We start from the raw sequence: 20610 nt of genomic DNA, 5'->3' as shown, positions 1-20610 counted from the left end.
ACTTTGATCTCCAGTTTCAACCACTCACTCAGACCTGAGGAGCTTCCATAAGCCACAATCAGGTGAGAGAAGTCAGGAGCACCCAGCTCCAGCCTGTGCTTCTCTGGGCGGAAGTGCTTCAGCAGCCCAGCAAGAAGTGAGAGGCACCAGACAGACGGGGGATTACCCTGGCTCCAAAGTCTCACTGGTCACAGAGGCCAACAACCCGTGACAACTCTAGGATCCCTACAAGGGACATGACAGAGGCAAGAGTAATCTTTAGGTCTTCAAGGCCATGATGAGGAAAGTCAGATCTGAACCAAGAATTGAGGGAGGTGAGGAAGGTGGCCAACTGATGGCCAGGTGCACTGGTCCAGGTAAGACCTAAAGGTAGTACAAGGATTCTGCCTCACCTGTTCAGAAGCCAGGCCAGGTGGTTGGAGCAGAGAGGCCACAGATCATGCAGGCAGAGATATACCTGGCTGCAGGGCCAGGTCACACTGGACCTCACAAGGCTACTGTCAGATGCCAGTGTAGGATCCAGAGCAGAGTGACAAGCCCTGAGCTGGTTTGAAAAGGCTCACTCTGCTTGCCATGTGGAGAACAGACTGAGAGGGCAGAAAGGTCAGTCAGGAGGCTGCTGCAGTCAGGTCTCTGGGTCTGCACAGGATGAATTTTGTTTTTGGTAAAGTTGTGATAGTTTTAAAAAACCCTACTGTATACCCTACAGAACAGCCACCAAATACCCATCAATTTTACATAACCTATGTGTTGCAATGTTAACGGAAAAAAACAAAGAAGACATTTTCTGCCACCAATAGCATTTGCTATTGATTCCAAGGGGAGGGCTGAAGAAAAACAGGCAGGGCTAAGAGCTATGAGTCAGCCTGTGTCCCTCCCAGCCAGCACTCAGGGGTCATCACACAGCACAATAAAAGGGCCTGCCCTGGGAGAGCCCAGCAGCAGGGCATGCTGCAGGCCAGGGGTCGCCAGAGGGTGTGGCTGCCGTTGCAGAGCCAACAGAGCTCTCGGGCCTCTCAGGACCCTTTAGGCTGACCAGTCCCTACGATGGGCAGCAAGTGGAAATGCTCACATACCGAGTTACTTCTGCCCTGCTTACTGGCCCTGCTGGGGATGATGTGCTTATTTTTAGCCATCATGTGATTCTCCAGTATTTTCCAGGCTCTACTTGACTCACTCTGGTTTAAGAGAATTTTTCATAAGGGGGGAAAATGCAGGAAAGCACATTTTAGAATGGCTTGAGTCTTTAAAATTCTGACTTTTAAATACTTATTTCAATCTGGTATATTTCTTTTTCAATGAACTACTGGTTTATCATGCCTCTTGTGCACTTTGGTAGAAAATTAAGTAGATTTGAAACATATTACATTCCAAATCCAATGACTGCCTTAGTTTAAAATCTTCTTTTTAATTGTTTTCAGCAACAGAAATGGTGAAGATCCCTTTACTCCGATAAAACCCACAGGCTCAAATCCCAACGATAACTGACAGCAGTAGCCCCTTGTCTGTTTATTGTGGACTCACGGCCCAGCAGACTGAGGCAGACCATGGAGAACAAAGACACACAGGCATTGACATGAGGATGCCACCGTGGTGCCACCTACCTCTGGCATGCAGCACTAAGGTGAGCAAGAAGCTTACCAACTAAGATGGCCATCTGGAGGGGCCTAAGTACTTCATTACTGTGTGACTTGCAGTCCTTTAATTTTCAGTCGGAGTTCTTGTGACACACGTTGCCCCTTTTCCGAGGGTGGCAAGCCGTTGTGCTCTAGTAGCACTATCTTATCCAGACCTCCCAGCAGGGAGTCACGATCTGAGCCCACACAGCAGATCAGAGCTGGGGAAGAGAGAGGCAGGAGCAGAGTCCACTGGGGTCATTCTCCCCTCTACTGATGGCTCTTCCTCCTGGGTTCTCTGCTTCCTTAACCAATGGCCAAGCCAGGCATGTGTGTATCATTTGTCCCTGGTTTCCTCCTTTCCTCTACTTCCCGTATACATTAATCATCAAGCTATGTTAATCACATTTCCATAATCCACCTGGCTACCACCTTTACTTGGGCCACCATTCTTTCCGGGGTGGCTAGCTAGTCTTCTGAGTTGTAAGTGTACCCCTCCTAATGCGTTCTCTGTAAGGTGGAGCAAATTCATGCTTAAAGCCTTCAAAGACCCTTAATAGTCCCCATTGTAAACTCTATAAACCTTGGTGACCAAGACACCCTAAGGTGACACCCCCCGCCCCATTCCAATGACCTCTGCTTCCTGGTGTTAACATATTTGTATGGTACTCTCTCCTTGAGTGCGTGTGTGGGAACCTGTGACTAGCCTCTACACAACAGAGGTGACAGAAAGCCACTCACACCAGTAATGTTACTGTATGTAGGCCTGAGTCTGCTGGCAAACATGCTGCTAAGACTTTCCCCACAAGCCTTGAAGCAGCAGCTGCCATAAGGTAAGCACTTTGTTGGAAGGCCCACATGCAGGGAGGTGGGAGAAGTCCCTGGGAACTGAGAGTAGCTTTCAGCAAGAAACCAAAGCCTTAGTCCTACGGCTGCAAGGAAACTGCCAACTATTTGGGAGTCTGGAAGTGAATCTTGCTCTAATTGAGCGCATGATGAGGCCACAGCTCCAGTGGACATTTGGATTGCAGCCTGGTGAGACCCTAATGCAGACAACCCAGCTGAGTGGTGCCTGGACTTGAGTCTGTGAACACATGTATGTTATTTTATGCTGCTAAGTCTGTTTCTCTGTTCCTTTTAAGGTAATAACAAGGGTCTTGCTCAACTCTGAAGCCTTGTATCTCAAAACATCCATGCAGAACAACATGCACTCCAATGAACAGAGCACATTCTCTCAAGTTCCACATTGTTTTTTCTGTCTGGAACACTCCTCAGCATGCCCTTTATCTGGATAACTTCTATTCATTTCTTAAGTCTTAGTTGAACTTCACTGTTCCCAGAAACCTTTAGAGATCATGCAAGACCAGCTCAGGTGGCCCTCCTACACTCCCTGAGAACACCATTCACTTTATTGTCAATGTCAGGTGTCCCCACTAGGCTGTAACTTCCTTGAAAACAGGGGTTCTTGTCAGAATCACCGTATCCCAGAATCCCTTGTAGGGTGTGAATAAACATTTGTTGGGAGACTGAATGAATGAGACTTCAGGTAAAGCTTTCACAAAAATGGGCAAGGAAAACCAAGAAGTTGGACCTGTTTGTTGTTTTAAGAAATATTTTCTGAGCTACTGTGTAGTGTGCTGTGATACCTTCTAAGTGCAAGATACTTCTCAGGTGATGGAGATGCTAGAGAGACTTCAAAAACAGCCACATGGTGGCTCAGTTCAAAGGAACACTGCCAGCGATTCAAGTTAAATCAACAGAGAGCACATGAGAGCCTGTGTCAGCCAATGGGGAAACAATGACTGAGCAAGGCAGAACTGGATTATGGTTCAGTTCATCCAATTCAAAGGGAGTCTAGACAATTCTTCAGGTTAGAACTGTTTTATATTCTGTCCCAAATACCAAGTGAGAAGGAAAGGCATTGATAATAAAGAAAAACAGGTTCTTGGGCAATCTGTGATATCTGCTTATGGAAGCTGAGAGTGAATACTGTAACATTTTCTTTTGAGAACTGACAAGGTTTCCTGTCAGGCTGAAAAGCAAAAAGGCAACTTACTGTACCCATAGAGAAGAAGGTTGATCCATCTAGTATAGATGGGTTTAGTTGCTAAATCAGCAAACATTTCATATCCAGGGAATAGCTATGTAAGAATGACCCATGGCCTGTTATGAAGGGACCAGTGCTGCTTTAAAAGGACTAGAATGACTGCTTCCCAGTGCAGGGGGTGGGGACAACAATGGAAGCCATCAGCCCTCAGTAGAGCACTGCATGAGAATCAGGAAATAATGCCAATTTTGTCTCAGGGGCTTATTCTTCACTTTGAAATCCCTCGGACCATTTGTCCAGAGACATATCTGAATTGAAGGATTAAGAAATCAGAGATTAGTAATACTACTAATCTGGGGCTCAGTATTCTGGGCTTTATCCACATTTCTGCTTTGGGGCTGATAAGAGACCTGGAACAAGTAGCTTTGCATTTCCTTCATTTATAAATGTAGATAAAATACAGCAACTCTTTCTCCTTCCAAACCCTATTGTGAGGATGAATGAGACTGTTTTCAAACTTTAAAAAATTATTTTAAAAAAGATAAATGCCACCCCAGGAGCACCGCGTGTGTTCTGTTGCTTCAAGGATCAGTAACACTGAGTGCCTTTCATTTCCTCTATGCACCATGCAATTTGAATTTGGTTTGTGAAAATTTACTGTGGTTCAATACGGTGTGGGAAAGAGATAAGAGTATCTGCGATAACTGAGAGGCAAAATAATCAAATGGTTAAGAAATATGGGCTCGGGAGTCAGTGTGAGGCTTCAAATTTTGAGTCCCCTACTTCTACTAAGTGATCTTGGCAAGTCACTGAAACCTCTCTGGCCCTTAGTTTTCTAGACTGTAAAATGAGAATTATAATTGTATCTTTTAGGATTGTGGTGAAGCTAAACTGAGCTAATACACCAATCAAGTGCTTAGAATAATAGGTGGCACTTAGTATGTGCTCAAAAAATATTTGCTAGTATTACTGATTTCCTGTACATTTTAAATGTTTTCCTTTCCCCTAAATTTCATGAAAAATTCTATTTGTATTAGATTTAGATTTTAAGAGTTAGACAATAATAGTACAGCACTTCATAGGTTCATAGGTTTTGATCTCTAGACTTCAAAATTCTCGTTTTAAAGAAAACTATGTACATGCTTTGATTCTAGAAAGTCAGAACAATTAAAAATTATAAACTGAATTAGTAGCATCTGCCAAAAATGCTGTGTCAGTAGGCAAACAAATTGGGATAGAAATGAAAAAATGCATGGCTCCTTCAAAGACTGTCCTGGGAGATTCCTATTTGAAAATCCTGAATTAATCTTGCTTCTTTGCCTTCTGTGTGCCCAAAGCACCAAACTCACAGATATTCAGGATGGTGGCAGGACAGTGCACTGTTCACATTTTATGCTGTGGTTCTGTCACCGTTACATGTAGGTGCTGTGGTCTGAATGCTTGTGCTGAAGTCAGGTCTCTGATATGATAATTTCAAGAGGTGGGGTCTTTCAGAGGCAATTAGGTGGGCAGCCCTTGGGAATGGAATTAGTGTCCTGATAAAGTAGCCCTAGGGAGTTTCCCTCTTTCACCATCTGAGAATGCAATGAAAAGGTGCCTGGTATAAGGAATGTCTGCGAGAAACAGGTCTTCACCAGACACTGAATCTGCTGGTTTATTGTATTTTGTTACAGTGGCCCAAATAGATTAAGACAGTAGGGAAATGAAGGCTCAATTATTCTTTGCGAAGAGAGTATCCTGATGCTTATCAGTGTCTCTTATATAGTACAAATGATAGGCAACTGAAAAAAACAAAACCACCATATCCCTCTTCTTCCAGGGATAAGGGGATCTCTAAGAATTTAATTATTTGGGCCATTAAAGTGATTCTTAACATTTTCTCCAGGTCTTGATGTAGCTAAGGGAGCAGTTACTAAGTGGTACGCAGATTAGCAATGGGACAGTTTCTTAATATGAGCAGGCCTAAGGGGCACAAATGCTGACATGGGGGTAGGTGTTGAGCAAAAACACACAAACATCCTTCTACATAACAATGAGGATGGCTAACATCTGTTTAAAAAGATGCCTTGTTAATTATGGTGCTGGAAAGAAACATATCTCTTCCTTGTATGGAGCTGATATTGCTTTATCTCTGAGAATGGCAGTAAGAGGTAGTAAGTAGGAGGGTATGTTGTTAGGTGACTGGGACTACGAGATAGCAGTACCAACCAAGTACCTTGCTGGGAAGCTGTAAGAATATACAGGAATGACTCATCTTGATGGGCTGATCATGAAAGGACCCTACCAGGCCCTGGGAAGTCAAATGCTGTCATGAACTATCCCAGTAAAGAGCAAAGAGGGGAAATGCATTTCATAAAGTAAATGATGACTTTGTGGTGAGAACAATATCTGTGGTTAAAGGCAAAAATAAGACCAAGGAAGTCCTGCACAAAGGTACAGGTTGGAGGTCAAAGTTAGGACCCCTTGAGTGGCATTTAACTTCTTGAATAACGGCCCTCCCTGGCCCCTGCCCTTAGACTCTGAGCTAAGTCCTTGTTAAATCAAAAACATCGACATCCTTTGCAGCATTAGTATTCACAATGTCTAGGACATAATAGAAAATTATCCAACATATGAAGAGTCAGGAAAATATGATATATTCTCAAAGGAAAAGACAATCAGCAGATGCCCACCATGATGTGGCCAAGATGGTGGAGTTAGCAGACAAGAACTTTAAAGCAGTGACCACAAGCATGCTCGGTTAGTGAAAAGAAAATATGCTCATACTAAATGAAAACGTAGGTAAACGCAGTAGAGAAGGAAAAAAAAAAAAAAAGAAAATTTAAAGACCAACTTTTTTTGAACCCAGAGTTTCATGAAACATGCCAGGTGTGCTCCACCACTAAGCTACATTCCTAGCCTTAAAAAAGGATATTTAAAGACGGACAAATAGAATAGCTAAAATATTGTACTCAACACTAGAAAGACATAGGAGAGAAAGAATAAACTTGAAGATATAACAATACAAAACAAAGACTGTCAAAGAAAGTCAACACTGCTTCAGAAACCTGTGGTGTAATTTCAAAAGATCTAACTTATGGGTAAATGAAGTCCTAGGAAGAGTAGATGGAAAGAAGAGAACAAGAAAATATTTGAAAAAATAATGCTGAAAATTTCCCCCAGACAGATTATAGATTCAGGAAGTTTAATGAACTCTGAAACAAAATACAGAAAAATTTGTACCCAGAAAAAATGATTTATTACATACAGGAGAAGGAAGGTTAGAATGAGTAAGCACTTCTTATATTGGAGGCTACCAGGGTAGAATAATATCTTTAAGGTACTTAGAGAAAAAGAAAAAATATGACTGGCTTAAATCCTTTATCTAGTGGAAATATTCTTTAAGAACGAGTGGAAAATTAAGACCTTGATAGAAAAAGCAAATCTAAAAACAAATTTGTTACCACTGAACCTGTGCTATAAGAAATGTTAAATGCTCTCCAGTCTAAAGAGAACTGAAACCAGTAGGGATCACATATGTTCAGAAATGAAGAAATGAGAAATGGCAAATATATGAAAAATAGACTATTTTTTCCTCTTTTCTTTATAATACTTATGACTGTTTAAAGCAGCACCGCCTACTAGAAAAGTGTGAACCACATAATTTAAAATTTTCTAGTGGTCACATCAAAGAGTTAAAAAAGATTAATTTTAACATATTAAAAAATACACACTATATCTACAATATAATTCCTACATGTAATCAATATATAATTATTAGATGTTTTATGTTTTTAGTCTTCTAAATCCAGGATGAATTTTATATATACAGGACATCTCAATGAGGAATAAGTACATTTCAAGTGCTCATAAGCAACTGTGTACTGGACAGTGTGAATGTAAAGCAGAAGTCATGACATTGGTCTTGTGGAGGTTATAAAGCATATAGGTGTAATACATACAACAAACAGAACAAAGGAAACTGGGGAGGGGGTTTGAAAAGTTTCTACAATTTACGTAACGAGTATAATATTAATTTTAAGTATGCTGTGAAAAAATATGAATACATATAATTCTGAGAGCAACCACAAAAATTTAATGCAAAGAGGTATGGTTAAAAAGGCACTAGATAAATTAAAATTCTAAGTATTTAAAAATCCAGAAGATAACAGGAAAGGAGAAAAAGAAAAATGAAACACAGAGGGAACAGAAAACAAATGATAATTTGGTAGACACGAATCCAAGCAAATCAATAATTACACTAAATATCAATGCCCTTAATAGTTTAATTAAAAGGCAAAGATTACCACAATGAATAGAAAGACAAGATCCACTTATATGCTGCCTACAAGAGACATAATTTAAAGACAAGATAGGTGGAAAGTTAGTCTATCACAGAGAAAAATACACCATGTAAACAGTAAGTATAAGAAAGTTGGAGTGGCTCTATTATCAGATTAAATAGACTTTAAAACAAAAATTATATTCAAAGAAACAAAAAGGTCAATTCAATATGATTACGTAATTGTAAATATGTAAGTACTTAATAACAGAATCTTAAAAACAAACAAACAAACAAACAAAAAAAAAAACCAAAACAGGAACCCAAAATTGGGAGAATGGAAGAAATAGGCAATTCCACAATCAATGGATGAAGAATTAACATTATCTTTGCAGCCATTATTAGAACTAGACAACTGATAAACACTATCAACCATTTTTATTTCTATAGAACACTATATAACAACTATAGAGCACATATTCCTTTCAAATGCATGCGGTGGACTGGGGATATAGCTCAGTTGGTTAAATGCCTGCCTAGCATGTACAAGGCCCTGGGTTCAATCCCCAGTGCCACCAAAAAAAAAAAAAAAAAAAAAAAAAAAAAATCAAATGCATGTGGTATACTAACCAAGAGAGAGCATATTCCTTTTTTTTTTTTGGTACCAGGAAATGAACCCAGGGGCACTTAATCACATCTCCAGCCCTTTTTATGTTTTATTTTGAGACAGGATCTTACTAAGTTGCTTAAGGCCTTGCTAAGTTGCTCCTGCCTTGGCCTCCCCAGTTATTGGAATTAACAGGTGTGCTCTACCATGTCTCGTGAGAGACAATATTCTGAGACACAAAGACAAGATTAGTGATGATAAAAACCACCAATATTTCACTGCCATTCTTCAAAACAACAAAAGTAAAGCCAAATTTGCTTTCCCAAATGAAGGTGAGCAGTGATGCTTATTTAGATTGTAGATGCTCCACAAAGGCTTATACATTGCTAAACAAATAAATGAACAAACACGGTCACATTTTTAGACTAGATCAGTAGACTTGGAGAATCCAAAATCAAAGGTAATTCAGAGTATTCAAATATTCAGTATCATTTTTGAAAAACACAGGATTTATTTAAAATTACATTTAGAAATTTAATTATGAATGTTCAAATACTTTGTTCTATTATACTTCTTATGTTTTTCCTTTTAGAAACCTCTTTTCTAGCATTTCTATTAACCTGATTTTAGGGCTGAAACACTGAAATCTCTAAGGAAAAGAGAAAGCTCAGACGCAACTCCCACAGCAACTCTAAATTCATCACACTATATTTGTCTATGGGAGTTTGACTTAAATGTATTAATGTATGTGAATTCGCAATGTGTCTAAGCTGTAGTTGCTATAGAAACCATACTTTGAATTTTCTTTCAAGTTTAGTAAGTGCTCACACATAAAAACTCATCTCCCTAGAGAGCTATCCCAAGTTGCAGATATGGCTCACAGCAATAAATTTATAAACATCATTATTCACAATGATGTATGCACTTTAACAAATATCTATCATTATAAAAATGTATATTTTAATGTATGCTCCTGGCAACATTAAAAGCAACTCCTGGGAATTTAGACAGAATAAAACTTACTTGGAGGCTATCTACCCTCAAATGACACCTCTGCTTATGTTCAAGTTGTTTACAATAACCACACCCAACTATACCCAGACACCAAATTATTCTATGGCTTCTCTGAATCAATATAAGAGAAGCTTTTATGGCAGAAAAATCAAACATTTTCTCACAAAAACAGAATGCACTAAGTGTCTGGAGTTTATTTGATGCACAAGCAAACCTCCTCTGGCATGGGATTATATAAGCAGTCCGGATGATGTGCAAGCACAATTTTTTCCCTTGCTAATGTAGACAGAGTACTCTCAATTATCATGTATGGCTAATCCTTCCCAAAATCACTTTTTCCACTCTAATCTGGTCTCTTTGTCCTATGAGATGCTTTGAAGCTTCCACTTATTGCTCTTCTTGTACAATAGTCAGGGCATGCAAATTAATTTTAATATTAGCCCAAGGAACTACTTGGGGGGAGAGAGAAATTCACTGTAAAATTAATCAAGTATTCCAAAATTGAAAACAAAAAAAAAAATTGAGGACCAGTTCCTGTTTTCAATTGTATCAACCACTGCTTGTTTCTGCTAATGCAGATATAATTAAGAAATGACCAAGGTTTTGAGAATAGAATTACTGCTAAATGTTCCTGACTTGGCACCACTGTGAAACAAATGTGAATTTCTGAGACAGCCGGACCTCATCTCATCAAGCACTTTAATTTATCCTAAATTGTGAATGGACAAAAATCAGACCTGTGTATAAAGACTGGTTTTAGACCAGAGGCAGGAGGACCAGTTTAGAGTCTGTAAAAATAGTTCATGGGGAAAATGATTCAGGGTCAATATTATAAATAGAGAATTATAACAGAATCCTAAGAATCAGAAGGGACCCATGAGGTCTGTGGTGTCACACACATTGTGGGGTTTCTAATAGGCATGGGGACACTTGGATTTTTAAATAAAGATTCTAGACTACTAGGCTCTTCAGTAAGGTTTTAAGATTTCTGGCTCTTCTTTTATTGTTGTTTATGCTCTCTTGGTACCTGTGTACTCCTGCCCTGATACCTTATGTCCTGAGAAACCATATCCTTGTGTTTATTATAGCTATTTCTAAATTAAGAAAGAGCAGAGAGACTGGGTAAGTATCCTAGAAACTCTTATGAGCAAAGTGCATGAATTTCACAGCACAGATTTTTATAATACCCATTCTGACTCTGAGAAGACATTTTGGCTTACATTTTCTTGGCTGTGTTCCCAATATCTGGATGCATGACTTCTAGAAAAATGAGGTCTTAATGCATTTATAGGAGCCTTTCTCCTATTATAATTTTTAAAAGTAATGTTTTATATGTTATCTATACCTTGCTATAATCTTCCCCCAGTATAATTTTACTATCCCACACTGCCCCATAGTCAGAATATATTCTATTAAAAAGCGAATAATTAATTTGATTCCAGAAAATATCCTTCATCCCTGATTAAGACCAATGAGGTAAGCATGGTCAAGGTATTAGGAACACAGTCTCAGGAATTACTGCCTTCTGGAACATTAAAACCCAGATTTATTATCTGTTGACTTTCATATGTTTCCTGAGTGTTGTCACCTGAGAGGTTAAGCTCTGGAAAATATATACTTCTCTTTCAAGTTTATGAACATTCTATCAAAATGGCACAAGTTTCTCTGTGGCTTTTGTGAGACAGACGAGGGAATTCCTAGAAAACGAGGCCAAGGCGGTACAATGAAGTTCTTTTTGGGGAGGAGTAGTGTTGGAGCCAAGGCCAAAAAAAAAAAAAAAAAATTAAGGACACATTATGATTGTGGAAGAAAAATATTCTGAGGACTATCCAATTTCACTACTAAAAACTTGAAGAAAATGGCAGTTGGGTTTCAAGACCAATCTGTCCATCACTAACAGTTATAGGAAATGACATTAAGGGGAGAAATACCAGCCACCCTTGATTTTCTCACCTCCTTGTCCTCCCACTCCATGTGCCTCCCGAACTGCAGACTCTGGGGAGGACACACCATCCCCTTCTCCACTCCAGCTCCTAGGCTGATGAAGGTTACCGACAAAAGTAGGCGGTCAGTCTGAACAGCATGAATTTTTATTTCCCAAACTTTTTGTGGCTTAATTTTTATCTGACCTCTCCCATCACTTCTGCTCCAGAAAAATAAATCTTCCCTTTCCCTTTAGCCCTCCATCTGTCCTTGACCTTATTCTTCTCCTTCCAGCCTCTGGACCAGGCTCCTCCAATTTCTCCTCTTTTACTATTTTCAGTTACTCCCTTTTCCATGGATCCTTCTCTCATCTTACAGACCTCATCATTTTCCTTAAAGCAAACAAAAACAAGAAAAAAGAACACCATTCTCCATCCAATCTCACTTTCTGAAGCTGCCATCAGCTCTTTTTCCCACATCAACCACATGTTTTCATTTCCTGTAAAGAGTTTCTTCCTGACGGATTTGTTGAAGGTTAAATCTACTGTTCCCAGTTCACCTACACACTCCACATGCCCTTGGTGAATGAGTGTCTTACTGGATCAGCACTCTGAAGGACTATTAATCACCTCCTAGGAGTGAGAGCTCCTTGGCCTATTTTCAGGCTTTCCTCTATTTGATATTTCCACAATTAATTCAGCACTGTTGGTGACCCTCTTTCTAGAAATTTCCTATTGTTTGTTCTCTGATGTTGTATTCTGCTGGTTTTCTTCACTTTTATCTTTTTCTCAGCTGCTAATTCTTTCTTCCCCCATATATTGTATGTATTCTCAAAGATCTGTGTTTAGTTTTCTTAATCTGTATAACCAATCTACTTTATGGCTCCAAGGCTGGACTTTGATACTGTCTCAATTTCTTTCCTACAAGTCATTGTTTCATCCAGTCCTTGTTCCACTATTTCAGTGAATGAACTCCAACTTGAACAATCCAATACCAGGTCTCATTTTATTTGATTTCTCAGAAGGTTTAGATACTGTTGCTCATTCTGCTCTCTTCCTTCTGCTTCTGTAACACATCACTCTCTACTTCCCTCCAATCTTTTGGGCATCTTCTTTGTGTTCCGTGCACATTTTTCCTCCTCTATTCAACCATTAACATCAGGAGTTCTTCAAGGCACTTTCCCCTTATCATTCTGTACTCACTTCCAGCTTCTGTGCATAGACATATGGAACACTCACAAATGTTCACCTCTAGCCCACACTTCTTTTGAGCTCCAGAAACACACACACACACAACCTATTTAGATTTCCTGCTGGATATTGCAAAAGAATCTCAAACTCTGCACATTCAAAACAAACATTTGATTCCTTCCTTCCAAATCTGGTCCTCTATCAACCCTTCCTGAACAACGCCCTCATCCTTTTAGGTGTGTGAGACCAACCAACAGGTCATGCTTGACACTGCTCTTTACCCCAGTATCAATCCACTTAACAATATTCAGTTTATTTTACCTCCTAAATATCTCCCAAAGTTGTCTATTCTTCTTCCTAACCACTATTTTATTCCAGAAGAATAAGAATTCATCTAAAATACAGGAAATTATGCATATTAATACTATTATCTTTAAAAATATTTTCCAAATAAAATATTTAAAATACAAATACAAAATACAAGAATAATGCCAGATTTCTAAAGGTCTTGGAATACAACTATGAATTCAGATATAAGGAAAACAAACAAAAAGTCTTAACAGTGAAGAAAACTGTGATTTCAAAGCTACTACCACATCCCTAGAACTGCTAACAATTTTTAATCCATTCTGCTGGGAGTTGGCCATAGCTAAGGGATCTGTATTATTTACAAAATTAAGGTCAGTGATTTCACAAGTCTGAACATCAGATTCCACACTGGCATGGAAACAAATGGCTTCTGAGGGTATCACTATTTCACTGTCCACTAACCAACTGGAGCTAATGATTATGACCCAATTTTACAAGAACATGTTTCACTTGGCAAAGTCGTTTTTTTTTTATGTCAAGGATATTGATATTTTAAAAAGGCAAGCACAAAAGTTTAAAAATTTTTAAAGTTTCTGCTATTTATGGTAAATGACTTCATTTCTGGACAAAGGTGGATAAAAAAGAAGTGTTGTTCCACATTATCAGTAAAAACTGGCACTATGTCTACAGGCGATAGATGTAGAGTTCATAAATTTCCTCTGAAGGATTAGAGATGAGGATCCATATTTAGCAGCATAAATCAGTTCATACTATGGTCTATACTGCCAACAATTAAGCAGTAAAAGTATTTAATTCTAAATCTAAACACACTAATTCAAATTTTAAAAAGAAATCTATATCCTGAAGCACTATTTTAATAGTGCTTCGATGATATAACATGACTCTGCTTTTCTAATAGCTTAAATCAAGATCATTAGACTTATGATAGATGGGTCATAGGAAGATAAATGCAGTCAGTAAGTCAATGCTAAAAACCAAAGGCATTAAAATATTGGCTGCTGTGACAAATCAATCACAAGCATAAGGTAAAGCATAGGAGGGTCTGAGCCATTTTCTGAGATAAGAGTGAATCTGTTTGTTGTGACAGTACCTGCTGTGGGGGAGTTTGCATGGTGAGACTTCTTGGGCAGGTTGAAGATCTGTTCACCAGGGTCAGGGGGAGGGATTGCATCTTGCCCTTGTCGTGCCTCCACAGGGTCATACTCCTTCCCATCGTAGTTAGCATCGTAGAATTTCTTAAACCACTGAATAAAATCCAGGTTGTCCTGGAAACGTCCTTTCACTAGCTTCTCCACGGGGATTACCTGCAATAAAAAAATCACTGTGAGCCAGGAACCTCAGGTTTGGTGGCATTTAGTCCAACTGAAGTGTTCTCCAAATTCGACTATTTCCTATTTGCCTGCAATTCATGACCCCTGATCTCTCCCCAAGCTTCTTAGCCAACTGTATTCTAGAATTAACATAAATTTTCATCCTATTAAAGAACTCATTGAAAACAACAGTTGGTTCTTTGAAATAGTTAATCCTTCTTAACAAACCAGACAAAAGAGGGACAGTCAAGAGGGGCTGATGTTCCTTATAGGATATTTATTGTCGAAGCATCTCCCCACAAAACGATAGGCCTGGGATGTTGTGCTGTCAAGACTGATGAACTTGCCTGTTTCTTTGGAACACTTGGCCCAGTTATTTTGGGATAAACTCTTATGAGGATTACGGCCAGTAGAGAGTGCAAATGAATAAGATTCAAGTCAATAAAAATGGACACCAATGTAAAGGTTCATATGAAAAAAAAAAAGAGCTTTCCCAGAGCTCATTTACAATGTAGAAAGAGACTAGTATGAGAGCAGTTAATCACAATACAAGGCCCAGTAATTCATGGACTACCCAGGAGCACAGCTAATGTGGCATGGGAGTACGAAGGAAGAGACAGGGGTTAATTAAGAGGGTTACGGGGGTCACAGAAGGAGGAGGTGCACAGCACTCATTTTGGCTTCTGAGGCAGGAAGATCAGGAAGATCAGGAGTAATCTTTAATACTGCAACCTAAAGAGTCAACCAGTATTCCCTACTGAGGGCCCTACAGGAACCTTTGGAATCATAGTAAGGAAAACATGGAGTTGATTGCTTAGCTCTGCTTCAGTGGGTCACTATTTTTGAGGGAAAATGAAAAGGTACTGGGCCCTCCAAACTATGCCATCAATAGATTTTACTTTCTATATCTCTGTGTGGTAATGCTAGGTGAGGGTTGACCCATGAGGAAGTGACAAGGTGTGTCGGATATTGTGTGTCACGGGAGGGGGAGTGTGAGGGCTCAAGTGATTCAGACATAAGCCCAGTACACAAAACACATGGTTTCACTGTGTGACAATATAAATGGAAGCTGTACAAATTAAACCTTCAGAAAGGCTTTGCCACCTCAGAACTTTATATCACCAATATTCTAATACATATCAACAGGACCACTAAAAAACATGTAGCTACTTGAGGGTTAAGGCAGGAGGACTGCAAGTTTGAGGCCAGCCTCAGCAACTTAGTGAGACCTCGTCTCAAAAAATAAAAAGGGCTAGAGATGTAGCTCAGTGGTAGGGCACTTGCCTAGCATTTGCAAAGCCCTGGGTCCATTCCTAACCACGCAAAGGGGAGCAGGGAGCAAAAAGACCTTAAACATCAATGACAACTTCAAAGAAAAGTGACGAGCATTTTAGGCTACCCCCTAAACAAAATCATTAGTAACAAATATTTCAAAAAAATTTTTTATGCAGTTAAAATGGAAACAAAGCCAAGAGCAGAAAGGGAAAAGAGAAGCAAACTTTTAGAGGAGACCATGTTTCATGAAGACTCTCCTGGTACCATAGACTGGTGCCAATTGGTTCCTCTTCTCACTTCTCTTGAACTCTTATACAAGGTTCTACGCATGACAGTTTGCTGACTTTTTACTTATTATTTATGTTTGAGTTTTAAATTTTTGTTCATGGGAATATGATTATTAGAAAGTGACTTCTTACAGCATAAGGTCCTTTAGTTAACTCCCTACTGTACTTTGCTGCCAGATGTGCAAATTTATAGTTTTAGGTGATGGTGGTATTTAGTGGTTAAAAGAAGGCACTTCATTCTGTTGACTTAACTTTGCATTCCTTGCCGGAATGAAAGTTTTAGAGGCCTAAGTGGAAAATCTGAAGTTGCAAATAAAACTTTACTCAGTACCTTCTGATATACTGTTGGGCTGTGATAGGCATGATAGGAGTACCTAACACTGTCCCTCACAGGACTTTTGGATGGAATTATGACATTATTAAGGCTAGAAAGGCTAACAAAGACCTCAATTCCAGTCTTCTTCTACTGTAAGATTTTTTCTTGGACATTTTTAAAAACTTCTCATCCATTCTCTGCACACTTCTACAGAGACATGGGCCCACTCTTTGATATATAGCAAGTTCCACCAATAAACCTTGGACAAGTGTTTTTTCTTTCCAGGTAGCAGCATGGATTTAAAAAATTAATGAAAATCACACAAGTGGCATTGTTAAGTTATATAAGTAAGGAGAACCTACTTATATACTTATAGCTTTGGTTTTAAATATCTTTGAAAAGAACTAATTGGAAATTAACGACAGCAAAGGACATAAAGTAGGTTGAAAAGACTCCAAAAGGTTAAAATGTTAGAGAATGTCTATTTTGAAATAAAAATTCTGAGAAAACAAGAAGCCATATTTTCTTAATATTTTGATAAAGATGCTTTTTTTTTACTTAGGAAGATATTAATATTTAATTAAGTATATAGCTTATCAAACTAAGTTCTCTCTTCTCTCTTATAATTCAGTTATTTTTTTATTGCCATAGCCTATTTCTTACTACTATTTATGCAAAGAAAAGTTTTCCATTTCTCCTATGCTGGTTTATCTCTATTTCCTTAATCAAAAATTCATTTTTTCTGAGTTTAACCATCCTAAGAGATATATCCTAAGAATATGAATAAAATATTTGAAAAGTAGTAAACATACAGAAAGAGACAGAGGGTTTTAGTAATAGTCCCTCTTATAGAAGAAAACAGTACTCAGTATCTTTGTATCATTTTATGAAAAAATTATAATTCAAAGGGGCAAAAAGGAAAATTTTTGGACACTGAGACTCTGAGGACATACTATGCTGTACACTTTTACATGCATTCTCTTATTTTAACTGTAAGTATGAGTATGAGTTTTCTAGTTTGATTTTATACATGGGTAAAATCAGGGTCGGAGAATTCAAATAACTTGCTCAAGTCACGGAGCTGGGATTCAAATCCATGCTAATCCCACTGTAACTTGTTTTTCCAAAGGAACAAAGATGCACAACCACAGAAATAGCTGGCAAACAAAAAATGCTCATCTGCAATGCTAAAACATGACTTAATAACAACAGTTTAACATTTGTGATTCCTGTTAGAGTTTTTAGACTAATGGCTAAAGTTCAGACAAGCTTCTGAAATTAAAACCTCATACAAACATACAAAGTATGTTTATGCTATGTGCAGATTCCAACTTGTCGAGATAGCAAGATATATCCTGATGGTCAGTTCTCAGATTTCTGCTCTTTCTGGTTGAAAACAACATTAAGGAACCACAGTGCATTTTACAGAGGTACAAGTGAATCTCCTACCTTATCCACATTCATTCGCTTAAACGATGCTTGCAGAAGTTTAAAATTGTGAATATACTCATGCTCCAACTTTGCTTGAAATTTTACTTTCTTCAAACTAATGCAGCCTGGAAAGAGCATGTCCATGAACTGGCAATAAGCGGCTCCTAGAAAGAGACAAGGAAAGTATTTAAGTGACCTGGCTGTACCTAGATGTGACAAAGGATTGGTAGGCAAGACAGTGACCATGCTTATAGGTACCATCATTCAAAGCAGAGCCACCTGGCCATGTGTGTCCTTCTAAACATTGCACTTACACTTCTCTGTCCATGGGGAGGTGGTGCTGGGGGAACAGGACACTGCCTCAACGATGAAGCACTTGGCACTTCCCCATTCCTTATCCCATGTGCTATACTGCATGCACCAGAGCATCCAGGACCAATGACCAAGGTGAGAACCTCAAACCTGATGCCGAGGAAACCAGGGTAAAAGAACTCTTTCTAGCATCCCCCAGAGAAAAGGGACATACTTTCTCCTCCTATTTAGATACTACTTGATCGATGTCATCCAAAAAAAAGGGGGGGGGAAGAGTAGAAAATATATAGGAGAGTTTTACAAAATGTTTTACAAAATGCATAACTCAAAAATATACATATGCTCAAGCTGTTCTATATCCATATGGCAAAATAACAGGAGTAGAAAATGCATCATTAAGCCACTGAATGACCCAAACAGCTGCATACCAATCAAATTCTGGTCCAGAACAATGGGGTGCCCATATTAACATGAAAGATGAAGACAGGGGTACCTTGAGACTTACAGAAGTTCAGAGTCATGCTGTTTATGACTGAGAAATACACATGACCGAAATGTTCAATGAATCCCCTGATGAAATAGTCATAGGAAAAGTGACTAAAACATTTTTTTAATATGAAGAACTCTTAGAACATGAGTCTCAATTAGAAAATACCAGCAAGACCATGCTTACTTACTACATCTCTCCTTAATAGTAAAAGACTAATGGCATTTAACAAAATGAATTCAAAGCCAGAATGATTCTTTTTCTTTTATAAGAAAGAAAAACAATTGAATGGCAAGAATTTGAATAGCTGGCCTTTTTTTTTTTATTTTAAAGTTCATTCTTTCTTCGCTATCTCCAGATCTCTTGGTCTGTTTCTACAACGTGCAACTGAAAGACATTCTGCGACATGAATGGCCTCCCTCATCCTTTAACAATGTCAAGGCTTCTGAAAGGAGCTTCCCTTCTGTGTGAGTGACTGGCCTTCAGATGGCAAAGACCCACCCGCCTCATGCCAAACAGACGTGGAGCATCTTTTACTGAGACAGGAATCCTAGATAAGATGGAACAAGATCATAATCTAGGGATGAAGAATAGGAAATGCTGGGAACTTGCATGTTGTAGGTAAGAGCATAAAGTGATAAAATACAGGCCATAATCAAATCTCCAGAGTCCCTGCATCTGGTTCCCCTTCGATGCCAACACCCTGAATACCAACTAGTTAGTTTCCTGTCAAGCAGGTGGGTTCCCTTAAAAACAAAATATAACAAACCAAAACAAAAAACACTGGGGGCAGAAAGAGAAACATCATGACATGGGGGCCAATCCTACAGTCATTATCCAATTATTCAGTTCTGCCTTCTGAAGTGCCACCAGATGGAGCACATTCTTCCAGCTACTTAGACTTAACATAGCTGGGAATGTTGAAGCAACTGCCTTTACCTGCTCTGTAAGTTATTTTCACTTTTATAGTGTTTAGCATCAAATTTACCTATGGAGACCCAGATACTCCATATAGTCTCACAAACCAACCAACCAAATCACTTACCTTTCAAATTTAAAAAGAAAAAAAAAAAGTTTAGGGAAAAAATTCATTCAAGATAGAGAGGGAAGGATGGAAAAAAAAAAAAAATCAACTTTAAGGTGACCAAGAGATAACTACTGGTCATGGTCTGGTAAATGTCATTCTAATCACTGGGCAGGGGTTATTTTTTTTTCTTAAAAGTGTCATATTTTAGAATGTAATAATATACCATTTTTATGTAAATTTTTAAAATTTAACAAATCATGATTCCCTTTCTGCGTCACTATTCTCTATCAATATTTTTAATGGCTTTCTGATATTTATATCATGCTTAGCAACTTTCCCAAACCACGATTACATAAATATTCATGTGTAGTGCAAGTGCTTTTATGATCTTAAGTTTTACATTTAAATTCTGAATCCATGTGGAATTTATTTTGGTCTATGATATAAAGTATGGTTCTAATTTTAGTCATCCCAAATGTTAGTGGAAATCTGTCACTTTTGGCTCCCCTGCATTTGGACACCTTCCCACCTGGGGAGATGCTACCACGGTGGCTGAAGATTGGCAGGCCTCTTTTGATATTCCAGCAATAAAGACACAGGCCCATGACCCGGGCTCTGCCTTGGATGTTTCTACCTAGGTCTCTTGTGGAAGGAGTGGCAGAAACACACAAACAGAATTTAGTCATGGTGGCAGTGGTGCGTTGAGAGTCCTGAGCTGTGACAGCAGAGTGGGGGCAAGCTATCCATCCTATTCTTGTGGCACAAAGAAGGTTGTATTCCCAGCTCCTTAGCTTCCTTAGCTTCCCTCATCTTCTGAGTTTGGCTTTCCATTGACTCTGAGCTGCCCAATATCTCTACTGTAAATTGCTCTTCTGCTTAAGCTGGCCATGATTAATTTCTGCTATTTCAACCCAAACTGCCAACTGATAAAGTCAGGTAGGTGTTGACCACCATCATTTGACAGGTAACCTATACTCGCCCCACTGATGAGAAGCACTATCCTTAATACATTAATACATGTGATTGGGACTTTTTGTTGACTTTGTTGGTTTGTGTTTTGGTATGTTCCTGAGATAGCTCCACATTCTTATTTAAATTTTCTTTTCTCTTTCTCAACATTTTAAATTTTATCATGCATTTATTATTTCCATTATATTCTTAAAATTTGTTATCCATG

General features: G+C 38.7%; 1 protein-coding gene across 4 annotated transcripts in view; it reads right to left on the bottom strand.

Annotated features, from left to right (window-relative positions):
• Window positions 1–20610, bottom strand: part of Mapre2 (microtubule associated protein RP/EB family member 2) — a 151977-nt gene that overhangs the window by 21787 nt on the left and 109580 nt on the right. For all 4 annotated transcript variants that reach the window (XM_047526378.1, XM_047526377.1, XM_047526376.1 and 1 more), the window contains 2 exons: window positions 17626–17771; window positions 14079–14292 (listed from right to left, as the gene is read on the bottom strand). In XM_047526378.1, coding sequence (XP_047382334.1) covers window positions 14079–14292; window positions 17626–17771 — 360 coding nt within the window. The remainder of the gene's footprint in view (window positions 1–14078; window positions 14293–17625; window positions 17772–20610) is intronic.

This window comes from Sciurus carolinensis, chromosome 15 (assembly GCF_902686445.1).
Source record: "Sciurus carolinensis chromosome 15, mSciCar1.2, whole genome shotgun sequence".
Taxonomy (NCBI): Eukaryota; Metazoa; Chordata; class Mammalia; order Rodentia; family Sciuridae; genus Sciurus; species Sciurus carolinensis.
The sequence above is the reverse complement of the archived record's forward strand: the minus strand, read 5'-3'. Positions and strand labels throughout refer to the sequence as shown.